The sequence below is a fragment of the Pyxicephalus adspersus genome, chromosome 5, assembly GCF_032062135.1.
Source record: "Pyxicephalus adspersus chromosome 5, UCB_Pads_2.0, whole genome shotgun sequence".
NCBI lineage: Eukaryota > Metazoa > Chordata > Amphibia > Anura > Pyxicephalidae > Pyxicephalus > Pyxicephalus adspersus.
In genome coordinates, this window is record NC_092862.1 from 80,777,397 (window position 1) to 80,792,327 (window position 14,931).

Here is a 14,931-nt window from a genome sequence, read left to right on the forward strand (position 1 = left end):
CTAATTGAAATTTTGGAACTTTATTTAAGCCTATAGTAGGTGATTTGTTGTAGACACGTGACAGAGATAAGCCATAGTATAAGTTTGTTAGATCTGGGGTTAAAAAGACAAGGAAGGTGAATACATTTGTAGAGACTCAGTAGGTTTTTCCAGTATTTGTGCTTAATTTTTGTTTATTGCAATTGGTGGAGTATACCCATTTTTGTACCACCCAACTAATGTTCACAAAAAGTTTATTGCAGCTAACAGCTTTTTTACTTCCCTGGCGATATAAATACCAAGTATTTTAAAATATAAAAGTGGTACATTTAAAAATACTTAGTATTTTAAATTCCGACCGGCATCTGCTTACCCTGGCCTCACGTCCCCACACCAGGGATGCAGATGCCGGCCATGCATCCCCAGGTTACACAGATGCCTGTCCGTCATCGCCAGGGGAAGAAGATGCCAGGTATCGCTGGAGGACCCCATTGGGGCCACTGGAGGCCGCCACTGGAATGTGGGAACCAGGTAGGACTCCCTGGCAATTCCACCCCAACTGTGGCTCGGGGTTACCACTTTTGGTATGGAAAATTCACCCCGAGCCACACTGGGGATTACCACCAGGCAGTAAGCCTATAAACTGTCAGCAGTTTATAGGCTTACTGCTTTCATTTCAGAACAAAAGCACTTTACACACACTTCCGCCCATATGCTCTGCAAAAAGCAGGAGGCAATGGTGACGTGTGGAATAAAGGATATACAGTGAGGGAAAGAAGTATTTGATCCCCTGCTGATTTTGTTGGTTTGCCCTCTGACAAAGAAATGACCAGTCTATATTTGTAATAGTAGCTTCATTGTAGGTGTGAGAGACAAAATAACAACAAAAGTCAGAGCTTGATGTGCATTGTAATGAGTGAAAAAAGTATATGATCGCCTATCAACCAGTCAGGAGACTGGCTAGGCCACTCCAAGACCTTCATGTGCTTCTTCTTGAGCCACTCCTTTGCTGCCTTGCCCGTGTTTTGTGGGTCATTGTCATGCTGGAATACCCATCCACGACCCATTTTCAATGCCCTGGCTGAGGGAAGGAGGTGCTCACCCAAGATTTGATGATACATGGCCCCGTCCATTGTCCCTTCGATGTGGTGAAGGTGTCCTGTCCCCTTAGCAGAAAAACATCCCCAAAGCATATTGTATCCACCTCCATGTTTGACGGTGGGGATGGTGTTCTTGGGGTCATAAGCAGCATTCCTCCTCCTCCAAACACGGCGAGTTGAGTTGATTTCAAAGAGCTCAATTTTGGTCTCATCTGGATCATTCAGATGTTTATTGGCAAACTGCAGACGGGGAGATCTTGCATTGAGCACCAGATCGAAGGAGATTAATAGTTATTTTGTGTTTCTTCCATTTGCGAATTATCAGGCCAACTGTTGTCACCTTCTCACCAAGCTGCAAGGCGATAGTCTTGTAGCCCAGTCCAGCCTTGTGTAGGTCTACAATCTTGTTCCTGACATTCTTAGACAGCTCTTTTGTCTTGGCCATGGTGGCTAGTTTGGAATCTGATTAATTGAATTAACTGATTCTGTGGATGGATGACTTTCATACAGGTACTGTAACAAGCTTGGATTAGGAGCACTCCCTTACAGAGGGTGCTCCTAATCTCAGCGTGTTACCTGCATACAGTGAAGACACCTAGGAGCCTGAAATCTTGCTGGTTGATAGGGGATCAAATACTTATTTGTCAGAGGGCAAACATACAAAATCAGCAGAGGATCAAATACTTCTTTCCCTCACTGTATATGTTCTTCACACCAAAGTACTTGTAGGGCCAGGTACATTTAGCCAGAGCATCCAGAAAACACAGCCACAGCACAAAAAATGATTTGTCTAACTGGTCTTTGTCATCTTTGTCTTAATGTACCCTTCAATTTTGACAGACCCCTTTAATCTGGCCACAAGGAGTCGACAAAATCAACAAAAATCAGACTTTCCTTTTTTTTTGCCTTCTCTAGATTTCTCTTAATTGTAAAACTAAAGAGTAATAAGAAGAAAGAGGAAATAGTAGGGTTTTTTGTGAGGCAAAAAAAAGTTTTACATAAATTTTAGTAAACAGTTTACAATAAATCAAATGATTGCAGACTTCAATTAATGCTACAGTATATGTTCATATGTCAAACTTTCACATATCTCACGTACACTTGTGCTCCGTTAGCACCCGTTAAACACTCTAATTTATTTACCACAACATAGACATTAGCATATAGTCTTTTATTACAGCATTTATTCCCATCTCAAGTTACCCACATCTACCTCCCTCTCTCCACTGGTTTGATTGATGGTCTGTTGCCAGTGAACCTGTTTAGCAGGTGGAACCAACTCTGACTGATCCCCCTGCTAGCTCTCTTCCCCCCTGTATAACTGCCGGCTCTTGCTTGCATCCACGGTACCTCTGACTCCTGCCCTGCTCACTGCTGTCCCTGGTACTGAATGAAGTAACAAACCTGTCAGTCCTTTCTGGCACATGCGCAGCATCATCCTCACTGGCACATGCGCAGTAACAGAACACGAGGTCGATATAGCCTAACCTATTTTAGGATGGCTGTCAACAGCGTGGGTTCTGGCTGCTAAAGCTAACACTATCTGCATTCATGCTGCCTGCGCTCAGAGCTCAGCTCTGTTTGAGAGAACTTCTGCTTCCAATCTGTGCTGCAAACTTAAGACTTCTATATGTTTTGGTGAGTTCTATTTAAATTTGCCTGTAACATTCCAGAATATACATTTATTATATTATATCAAGACAATGAGCATTATAATCTTTCTCTTTATTTAGGTTTACCATTTAGAATATATCTCTCTTTTTTCATATGTTTTTGACCCAGAGATATCGATACATAGCTTTGATTACTACATTTATCTACATTGACTCCCATCAGGTTTCTTGATTCTGATAATTTAATAATGATTCTTTTAAAACTCACCGTCTGAACACTTCAACTGCTATGTCACTATTAGTTTCCCTATGAAATTTTTTCGTATGTGCAATAATACATATAAAAAACTTGAAGGTTTTTGTCACCTAATCATGTGCACCATTTGGTTTTTTAGGCTTTATCCTTACTTTAACTTGTCTGATTTAAAGTTCCATGCTAAAATAGAATAAAATAATTGTCTATTTCCCATTCTTTAATTTTGTTTTCTTACTTTTTCGAGCAAGCACTCTTTTCATTCTATCTTACTCCCTTATAGTTGGTTGATTGATACATTGTTTTATTATACAAAAATGTTATTATGAATTGGTATTTTATCCTACTGTAAATTAATTCGAGTTCATCTCTGCTTTTGCAAGTTACATAGCAGGAAATATAGAAATAATATTATTTCAATAATTTTATGATTATCATATTTTATTATCTTGAACTTTATTTTGTATGCTTTTGTGTATTCGTTTGTTTGTTGGTTCTTTCCTGTTCTATGATTGGAACTAAATTGTGAATCACAATACATAGAAGGTACCTGTTTAGTACTTTGCCCTACTGACCCCACTGGGAGTTAAGGGGTCAAGACTACATTGTTGCATTAATTGTACTCTGCTATCATTTGATTTATTGTAAACGGTTTAGTAAAATGTATATAAATCTTTTTTTTGCCTCACAAATTGCCTATTTCCTCTTTCTTCCTCTTATTGCTCTTTGATGTTCGATTAAGAAGGAAGAACTCATAGAAGGAAACCTCAGAGTAGTCCAAGGTTTTCTTCTTAGCCATTTTTGGGCGCTGTGTGGGTGTGTGTTTTGGAACATGTTGGAGAATCCATGAAGTATCACAGGTCACATTATTAAAAAAAAAAAAAACAAATGCATACATAATACACGTACATGTATTTTGCTATATCAACACACCAGGTCACCCTTGCATGGTGTGATCAACATCCCCAAGTCTAAGTTACAGCCCTGCTCCTACCAAGGACCACTCTCATTTTTTCCTATCACCAGTTCCAGTTAAACATATAAAAAAAACTTTTACAACTATATAGTTATTTTACAAACTTTTTTGCTTTGTGGGAGAGTGAATTAGAAAAATTAGACAGTCACTGTTACATCACCTTTTTCTCACAAAACCTTACCTCTTTGAAAATGAATTGCTGGTTTTCAGGCACCTCTTGTCCATTTTCTCGGCATAAATACATAGTCAAATGGTCAGAGTCCTGATCTACTGCTGCACATCCCTCAGGCTGGCGTGTGTTGTATCGAATTTCATTGTACGATGTGTATTCAAAGAACTGTAGAAAGAGAAAAAGTGATGCATTGTTAGCCAGGAATTCTTATCCTGTACTTGAATACTCTGCTATTCCAACCTTTATCCGCCAAGTCTACTTGGCGTAAAATGAACCTGACGTTATATTTTTTTGACTTCGATAACGGTGTACTCCTGTGTTACTCAAAGAGCTCTGTATTCCATATTTGATGTCTACTGACAAGTAGATGACATGCCTACACTGAAAAATGTGATGTAATTAATGCAGCGGCAAAATATAAGGACTGGTAAGCTTAAGCATTTTTATTTTTCAAGCTAAGAATATTTTTTAACAAGTTTATAAAAAAAAACTGTAGCTCTTGTAAGAAGTGCATTGTCCCAATCATTTCCAGTGAGCTAAACTGAAATAAAAAAATTAAAATATACTCTTTCTTAATTAAGCTATTAATCTTTACATCCCCCCTGTAATGTAGATAACCAAAAGAAGACTTGTTTGTAGTCTGATATAATACAAGCATTATTTACCAGCACTTCCACTGTGCTAATACTGCATACATTTGCTGACTGCTCCTTGTCAGCATACAAAAAAAAACTTGCTACAACCATAGGATTTATATTGGGACTCAAAGAAGACAACTTTAAAATAGTTCAATGATTTGTTCTTGTCATACTGATTTTTGGGTGCTTGGGGGAAGAAGGAATAATGAAGGGATGATCCAATCACAGATTTTCTCCTAATGTTTTCAGTTACTCCTGAACAGTATTACGGACGCCAAGTTTGTCAGAAAGCTGTCCGTCCTCAAGGCACAATAATGCCCATAGATGCAATTTCCAGGACCCTTCTAGCTTAACTGATGGCCACAAAAACATGTTTGCAGAAATAGTAAGCCCAGTAGAGGTCGGCCTGAAGACATTTACCTTCTTCATTTCTGTCCGGATTTTTATGTCTGAAAGCGGTACATTGTTTTTCATGAAAATTTATTTTACAGTATAATAGTATGGGTATATTAAAGTTTAAAACACAAAATCATGTAAAAATAATAAATGAAATCAATTTTAAAAAATAACTTTAATAATAAACTTTGACATGATTTTGTGTTTCAAACTTTATTAAACTTATACTAATATATTTTACTTTAAAATAAATTTTCATGAAAGACAATGGACTGCTTTTAGACACAGAAATCCACTGTATTGCATTCATTACAATTATTTTGTATTGAATGCAATACACAATAATTAGAAATTCCCGCCATGCCCCTAGCGCAAGGAAGAGGACGCGGCCAGAGAATAGCAGGAGCCTGGAGGATGCCGATGGGACCAGGTAAGTGTTTATTTTTTACTTTTTTAACTACCCTGAGGGTTACTGCTTTCAGCTTGTTTTTTTTTTACCCCAAGGCACACTCAGGGTTACTGCTGGGGAGGTTAAGTACCAGGGTCAGGGCCTATTTAGGAAACCTCTGCTTCCTGGGAGGTTTAACTCTTATGCGTGTCCTGAAAACTCAACTACTAGGAGTGCTCCAGTACCGATGAAAGTTGAGGAAACAGGACTCTTCAGAGTACATAGCCCCATATTTAGGTCCTTTTCAAGGAAATCTAGCATGTGACACACTTTTTTTGTTTCTGGACTTTAATAGAGATTTATCCACCTGACAAGAGCAGCTTAGACCCATCAGCCTTTGCCTTTTAAAATCCAAGCTGTCAGGCACAACCTCTGCTAAAGAAAGTAGAACAGCAGACCTTGCTAAATGAGATCTAGGTAAGGGAATCCTGAATGCCCAGCTCTCTCAGAAGTGGGTAGCACTTGGGTAATTTGAGGATGCTTGTGGAGACAAGGCTCTTTCAGGGGACCATTTGGCTACTTTGAAATTCGAACAAAAAACACAGACCAACTGTCAGTCTATGGTCAGCAAATCTATTCCCAAAGCTGAAGGGCATAGGAATCCTAAAACAAGTCATTTTTAGCTTTACATTTTTGGGGGATTGAAACAGGTCCGTTTAGAGGAGAAAATACTATCGGACCAAACATAGCTCTCAAAAGTACAATATAAAATGCTGACATGCATGCAAGATTTGCCAGTGTCAAGTCAGTATTAGGGAAAAAACCCTCAGAAGGACTCTACTGAGAGTACAGCCTCCATTTCTAATGTAACAACCATGGTGCTGTCCATCCTCAGAAGGACAGACTTTGACCAGCCCTGGACAAAATGCAAAAAAAAATAATTGGGATGCCCCTAAAACATCCGGGGCTGCCACTGTGAGCATGCCAAGAATAGTGTCTATTACTCGCGGAAGACCTGTGGGTGGTATAGACAGGCATTCTCAGTCTACTTTTGACAAATGAAAAGAGCTCTTTTCTGATCTGTTATCTGTCTGTGAAGCAAGTCTCCCAACATTGGACCAAGGTACCATATGCTGCGCACCTCTGCCTCCATCTGATGTACCACTCATAGGAGGGTCTCCAAGACAACAAGATGGCGCTGAGCGTGGATATATCTCACTATGCAGCAGCAAGCTGATCTTACAGTCGGCTACCGACAAGCCGAACAAGTCTGGGACAAGAACAGCAGATGATCCAACGTAATCAACTGCCACCACCCGATGCGCTGCTCTAGGACAGCTGGATGGGTCCTCCACACCAGCAGCTGGCAAGATGGCGCCAGAAGTGAAGGCGTCTCGATACGCAGCAATGAGCTGCTTTCTCTGCTCCACTCCTGCAACAACGGCAGATGCTCTTGTAAAACAGTCGCAGGGAAGCTCTCGTGGGTCACTTAAAACTTCCTGGGGGGCCAGACTGGCCTGCGGGCCTTGTGTTTGACACCTGTGCTCAAAGCTAATGAGGGAAAAACACATCAAGTAGTTTATTCCTGTATTTTCAAAAAAATGCCCATGTTGAATAAGTTGATTTATGTGTTGTCTCTTTAAGCTGACCATAAGTGCTTTGTACTACATTAAATGCTTACTTCTAAAACAATGATTGAATTCTAGAGTATGTACTGTATAAGATTATGAATCCAAAAAAAAATTTAATCAATGACATAAGTTTACCTTTAAACCACACCTGGAAAGAATTGGATAAACAACAATTACACATTTATAGAGTAAGTATAGCATGAATAAAGCAATTTACATTCTTACCTGATTCTGTCCCATACCATGACATGGGTACAAGATAATTTTCTGTCCTGTGACTTCATTTTCACTCGGTGGATTGTAATCAAAACAGTGGTTGGCCATCCCTTTATTCTTGAGCTACAGACAAAAGTTAGATATGTATAATATGTACCAAAGCTGAACGCAAAGGCGACAAAGTATTCCAAAAATATAAAGTGACCTAATACCATATACAGTAACTATTCTAAATATGAATACATTTTTTTCAAAATTACTTTTTATTTAGGAGAAACAAATGCAATACACTTAAAGTGTACCAAAAGACAATAGTGTTCTTTTCCTGCCTTTGCTTACCATCCTGCAGACACAAGAAATGAATAGTCACATTAACAAGATCCTAAGAATCTTTTTGTTATTGAGAGGAAATGATTCCAGCCAATTATACCACACCCCTAAATTAATTTGGAACAGAAAAAAGTATTTGCAACATGTGCTTTTTGGTGGGGTTTTTTACTACCAGCAATAGGCACTGTTTTGCAATAAGAGATGATCTTGTGCATACACGATTCTTTACTAAATATTGTTTCTGTCCTGGAAGTAAAATGGTGTTTTAAACAATATTTATACTGGTCCTAAAATACCCCAAGGTCTTGGGTTGGGGGAAGATGGCTCTTTTCCATATTCACCATGCAGCTAAACTCCCATAGGAGAAAGAAAACTAGGTCCCTGTCCTTCTGCATTGGCTGCTTCTTATCTATCATTAGGCATCTATCCTGACCCTTCAGAATTGAAGTTCTCCAAAAATTCTGCTGTGAAGCTTTGGGAATTAAATAATTCTTCAAGTGAGAAAATAAAGTATGCCTAAATGACCCTTTCATACACAATGTTGGGCCCGCCCTTTATGTTTCGTTAACTACCAGATAGAGAATCAGGAGAAGGGGTTAGTGGGCAACTAGAAAGATGACCACATTAGTGGACTATATGCAGGGTAGCGCAAGTAATAATGTCCAGATTAAAGTATCAAACATTAATAATAGAAAAAAAAGATGGTAACATGTATAACATGCCAATGGTGGTAACAAGTGATATATTGTTTCACAGTAGCACAACAGTGCACAAATAACATACTTATATCACATTGTAAGTGGTATACATAATAATCAAAAATTACAAACAAAAACACAAATAAGTGAGTGCCTCGCATATAGTTTGCTGACAAGCTTGGGCTTCTTCAGAGGAAAGTATAATTAGGAAAATTAGATTTGTATTTGGTAGGTGTCCCCACAGTTTGGGTAAGAGTGTGGGATGGAGAGGTAGGAAGGAACTTCCATGTTCTTTTGGGAGTGCAGCAGGTAAAGGTTATGGTTGTTTCGTGGGTGAAGGATGAAAGTAAAGGATACAGGTTAGGTGCTTAGAAAGATGCGTCCTAGAAGGAAGGTAGCTGTGGTTAAGGAAGTGGTTGAGTTAAATAAAAAGAACAGAACAAATTAGTTTAGTGATAAATATTGAGAATTATGCTCTGGTAATTGGGCAAGTGATTGTTAGTGACTGGGGTAAAATCCCTTCATAAGATAAGTTTTAATACTAAAATTTTAGTGAGGTAATAAAAATTATCGATAAGAGAAATAAATAAGTAGGAATAGAAATTTTAATGGTATCACAATGTTACAATACAAGTTTAAGTACCTAGTAATATACATTGTGTTTTTAATTGGACTCATAAAGTGAGTGCTTATCTTATACTGAATTGTTGGGAGAGAGTGGTCACTTACTGGAGGTTGCAAAACTTCTCAACAGAAGGAACATGACGAGACCAAAAATAATCAAAGAAGGCAAGTGGGACGTTTCTGGCGTAAATATTTTAAAAAATCACAAGTTTTATTAAAAAATTAAAAATGCCAGTGTAATTGCATACTGTGGTCATCATGGACCTCACATCATAGGTCAATGTTTAACTGTCAAAAAACATTCTTTTGTCCCAGCATTCAACATAACAATCCACAAACAGTGAATGACCAACCTTCTAATTATCACATGGCCACATCCCTAGTTTAACTAACAATAAGTTTTGAGGGATTAGCTCAAGAAATGTGACTTTAGAGGCCAACCATAGTCTTTATTTGATAACATTAGGAACAGTGACATAAAAATTACATTAAAAATGTGCAACAACCACAATCAAATATTCCTTACTGAGTTTCCCAATCCTTGGTGATTGCTGCTGATTTTTGACGCGTTTCACAGAATAAATTCGCTTCTTCAGGAAAGAAAAGGAGACAGAAATATCTGATTCCTATGGACATAGAGTCCCACCTAAATAGGTGAGGGCAGGCAAGGACAGAAGTACTGTGGACCATAGTCAAATCCATTATTTATCCTTTCTCTCATTTTTTTTTCTTGATGGTAATATCACAATCAAAACCGTTATCCATAGTTTTCAGTCAAACTTTGCTTAACTTAGATCCCATCACCTAATGCTTAATGCAGTTAGCTAATGTTTCCATCCGTTCTGTTTTACTTAGGTCCTACTGCTGCTGTGGCGTGCCAGCGTGCGGCGTCCCCACATAGGAAGCTATTGGGTTGGTCTCTACAGTCCCATTTATTGAGCTAATCCCTCAAAACCTATTTTTAACATGACAATCCATTTTAATTCACACTGACTAGGAATATATCCCTTATCAAAAATCAACTTTACCTACAGACCCAAGGAGTTGCAATGGGCATGATATTTGCCCCACAAATTTTTACCTGAGAGGCTGGGAGAAACAACTATTTTTGAAAAAGGACCTCTGTGTGCTTTTGCCATAAATTTTTATGGTAACAGTACATTGATGATGTCCTTTTTCTTTGGACAATATGTATTGATTTATTACGAGAGTTCTTTAATTAACTACAAACCAACATCTTTATGTGATGCTTGACTTTCACCATATTCCCCTAGGTATATTTTTTTTAACATTACATATATATAGATAAGGCTAAATAAAATAACAATATTATTATTAAATTATTCAACAGGATTTATAGAGTGCTCATGCACAGGCTACTAGAAAGGAAGCTTTTCTAGTTAGCTCTGTGCTCCTCTGGTGTTTTTTCCTCTCTTTACAGCTTCTTCATTCCACGGCACCTCACACAGCTTCCACATCAGCAGACATCCTAAAGAGTTAAAAGATGAATGGCAGGCATCCCCAGAAAGAGGCTGAATCTGTGGGGTCCCCAGCTCAAGCAAGATGGCAAATGATCCAGGTCCCATCCCCCCAGCATGCAAGACAAGCAGCTCGCTCTGCAGAATCAGAATCCAAAAGAGGATCCAAGGCATACTGCACCTCTGCACCTGTGGAGCTCTCTGACTGTGCAGACATCAGGGAAGGGGGTAAGACTTCCTCCTCCTGTCCAGAACATATGCAGGCTGCTCTCCTATGCACAGGGATCAGGCTTGGGACATTTCCTTCCTCCCTTCATCACAAGAACAGATACAATATTACAAGTTTTCAGGATCCCTCCAACTATAGATCAGGTCCCTTTCAGCCCTGCTAGTATCCCTGCAGCTCAACCTCACTCTGCTGAATATTCTGGCAATGCCTCTCCTATAGCCAGATTTGCAGCACTGCTTGAAAGAGAGTTGAACAAAGCTATAGTTAAAATCACTTCTGACCTAAAACAGGACTTCCGATCCCCGGGTCAACAGCTAGATTGAATTGAACAAAAATCAGATGAAACTACCCGAGGGGTCACCCAAAATACCACAGCTATCTCCTCCTTAGAAGAAAGATTGGAAATAGCACAGGACAAAAAAGAGGATCTGGAAAATCGTTCCAGGTGTGACAACTTCAGAATTCAAGGTCTCCCTGAATTTAAAAAACTTAGAGACTACAGTAAAAGCATTCAAAAAATTCACTCCTACCATCATGTGATGGCTTACATTTGGAATTTGATTGGCTACATCAACCGCAGCAGTACCAAGGGCAGATGGCTCTCCCAGAGACAATATAGTGAAGCTTCACTATTTTCATACCAAATATAACTTAATGAAAGCGGCCCAGTCCACTCCAAATTGGGCTATTGAAGGTTACCCGATACAGATCTTTGCAGATCTCCCACCAGCCACAATACAAAAAAGGAGGACCTTTAAACCTCTTCTTCAGGCACTTCTCTCTCGCAATGTTAGATTCCCCTGGGCCTTTCCCTTCAGACTATGTTTCAACTACGACAATAAATTTTTTTGCATTTTCAACTTTTGCTAAAGGAGAAAATCTACTGAAAGACTTGAGAATTATTTCTGTGAATCCTACAAACAGATCAACCAGCAGGTGGAGCAACGTCACCAGTTTCTCCCATTTGGTCCCAAGTGCAATCTTCCCCTAAACTAAGAAGGAAAAGTTTGTGAACTTCTGGTCTATCATCATTCACCAGTGTTAGGAGTCCTCCTCCTCCGAAGATTTGGTTTCTTCACCAAAATTAATGTCTAGCCGTGGACATTAAACATATTCTTTTCTATTGAGTTTATATTTAGCCGTGTAAATGCTAAAATAAGGATGTTTTTGACCTTCGGTTGATTTGTTTACTTGATTGGTTTGCTATTCTGGCTTGGTTAATTCAAATTCAACTTGTTATATTAGTTGAAATACCAGAAGGGGCAAACATGGCCTCCCCTGGAGTGGTGGTATGCTAGTTATGCCATTTTGCTCAGATTTTCTGACCCCTTTTGTTTTGTTTTTTGCCAAGAGTTTTTTTTTAGAAATATTGTTATGTTTTCTGAAGCACCCACACATTAGAGGCCTAATGAATCCATTTTAAGTGATCCCACCCACTGTGAGATTATTGGTAATCAATTAAAATAATACTTTGGATTTAATGACCCACTCGATACTTCTCCTTCTACTAATTGGGAGGCCCATATTAGGGGTCAATTTATATCTGTGGGTACCAAACTTAAAAAACAAGCCACAATCCTCATTGACCAAGAACAACTATTCCAAGTTACAACTACAACAAAAGCAGAATCCCCACATACATATACGCGACCAGATTAAAGTCTTGCGCACAGAGCTAAACCTCTGCCTCACAACCAAGGCAGAAAAGACACAGATGGGCCAGACATACATTTTTTACTTGAGGCGACATACCTGGCACGCTCCCAGCAAATAAACTAAATCCTAGGTCACAAACAACTGCACATCCAAAAATCAAGCTGGGTGATGAAAGATTATCCCAAAACCAAAAATTAGTCTTGGAAACATTTCATAGCTTCTACCAGATGTTCTATGAAGAACCTAAGTCCAAAAATAATTCTAAAATTAATCCGAGATTGAGTAAATCCCACGCTAAAATCTTGGATGAAGAATTTATGGCTGAGGAGGTCATGGGAGTCATTAAAAATCTTAAAACTAATAGTTCCCCTGGTCCAGATGGCTACCCAACCTTTATTATTTTAGACTTTTAGCAAGATATTAGCCAATCACATTTCAGACTATTTCAATTTCCTTCGCAAAGGAAATTAAGTACCTGTAGAGGATAATAAAGCCCTAGTTAGTGTTATCCCCAAAGCTGGCATAGACCCTGCTGAAGTCTCTAATTATAGGCCTATCTCCCTAATAAACTGGAATCTTAAAACTATAATGAAAATCCAATCCCTGCGCCTAGGTTCTTTCCTAAACCAGTTCACTATCCGGACCAGGTGGGATTCCTTCAACATTGACATGCCCCGGACCAAACTAGACGTACAACAGACCTGATTTCAGCTGTAAATAGTAACTGGGATGGCAGGCCAAAAAGAGAAGCGATGGTACTCTCATTAGATCTACACAAAGCTTTTGACAGCTTATCATGGGATTATTTGAAAGCCTTTCTTCTTAAAATGGACTTTGGCCCAGTGTTTTACTGGATTATATCCTCTCTACACTCTCTCTACAGGGATACCTACATTACCCGATCTCACGGCTGGGTGGGTGACATAGGATGAAGAACCCAGAAGAAAAGACGAATTCTAATTCTGTCTGTGTTTCCATGCAAAAAGTGTTTCATTTAATTTGCATGGAAATTTATTTTACATTTTAGGCTATAATTCTTAGGCATAACTCACTGAAATATGTCCAATATTTATTAAAATGTAATAATAAACTTTAAACAAAAAAAACACAAAAATCTAAAAAAAATTAAAAAAATTGTGAAAGATTATTAAAAATGTACAGTAGCATTTATAATATATATATATTTATATAAAATATATATATACATTTTATAAAGATTTCTTTGTATTGGACTCAATACAGCTATTTTGTATTGAATCCAATACAAAATTATTTGAATTTCCCGCCGCTCCTCCCACCCACACCGACATCACCGGGAAACCCCGGAGAATGTCTCTTGTCTCGTGGCTGAAGATCAGACGAGGAGGAAGTGTCCCCAGGACCTGCGGGGACCAGCAGGATGGTGGGGGATGCCGACGGAGCAAGGTAAGTGGATTTTTTTAAAGTCTTAAGCGAACCCGAGTGTAACTCGGGATTACCGCTTTGTGCAGGTAAAATCCACCCCGAGTCACACTCGGATTACCACTAGGGGGGTATTTTTTTTTCTTCAATTTAAACTTTAAATATTAACAAAGGGGTGAATTATTCAAAGGTACCTCTACCCGCCAACCCTTTTAATCTCACTCCAAACTTGACATGCCTGTATACCTCACAAGCTCATCTGTGAATAATGCTATTGCAATTGTTTGTATTATATATTTTATTGTCAATATTGGAAAACTAGTTTATTGCCTGCTGTATTTAGACTTTGTAAGCTAAGAGGTGTTGAACTATGTTTGACCTCATATGTTTATTCTACTGATGTCTGGTTACTGGTTGGCGCTCTTCTTCTTTTGTTTTAAACCCCTTCTTTGCCCCTTCTCCCCCCCCCCCCTTTTTGTTTCTGTTATTCTATGCAAATTTGTTGTGTAATGTTATTGTTTACTTTATTTGAAAATTTCAATAAAAGCTTTGAAAAAAAAAACAGGATATTTATAGTGCTGTAGTGGGGTGGCCAGCATCCCAGGATGCAGGAGTATCAGATATAGAGGTGCTGGCCCCACAAGAGTGTCCCTTTTAAATGTGGTATTGGTGCTAGCCACTGTAATTGCTTTACCCAGAATTCTCAGGGATATTGGACAAGCCCAAAGGTGATAAATGCTGAGGAGTACAGGAGGGAGGAGGCCAGTGTGACCCATTCTGATGAGGCAGCAGTAGCTGAGCATGTGAGCTGCAGCCAGATTGTGTGGTCACCTACAGTCAATAAGGCGTTCGGACAGCCGTAGGCCAGAATAGAATGAGTGGTTCCTGAAAGACTCAGCTATTGTGATCAGGTGTATTCTGTCAGCTGTCACTGTCCTAGAGTTCCAGTGGGGTGGCCGTTTCCCCACTGTGCAAATGTTTGTGCAACCCACCATATGCATCCAATTGTGGGAGACCCATCATGAGGAGCTTGCAGACTTCTAAGACTATATACAGCTAAGTGACATTTTCTATTTGAACTGAGTGCAGTTTGCCAAGTGTTTCAGGCAAACCTTAGAAGCCACCTAGTGTCCATTGTTGGAAACTGTTATCC

The 14,931-nt window shown here is 39.0% G+C and overlaps 1 protein-coding gene across 1 annotated transcript in view; it reads right to left on the bottom strand.

The window, feature by feature from the left end:
• GALNT12 (polypeptide N-acetylgalactosaminyltransferase 12) overlaps positions 1-14,931 on the bottom strand; it is a 43,354-nt gene that overhangs the window by 4,395 nt on the left and 24,028 nt on the right. Inside the window, exons 8-9 of the mRNA XM_072411931.1 lie at positions 7,372-7,485; positions 4,103-4,258 (exon numbers count right to left, since the gene is read on the bottom strand). Coding sequence (XP_072268032.1) covers positions 4,103-4,258; positions 7,372-7,485 — 270 coding nt within the window. The remainder of the gene's footprint in view (positions 1-4,102; positions 4,259-7,371; positions 7,486-14,931) is intronic.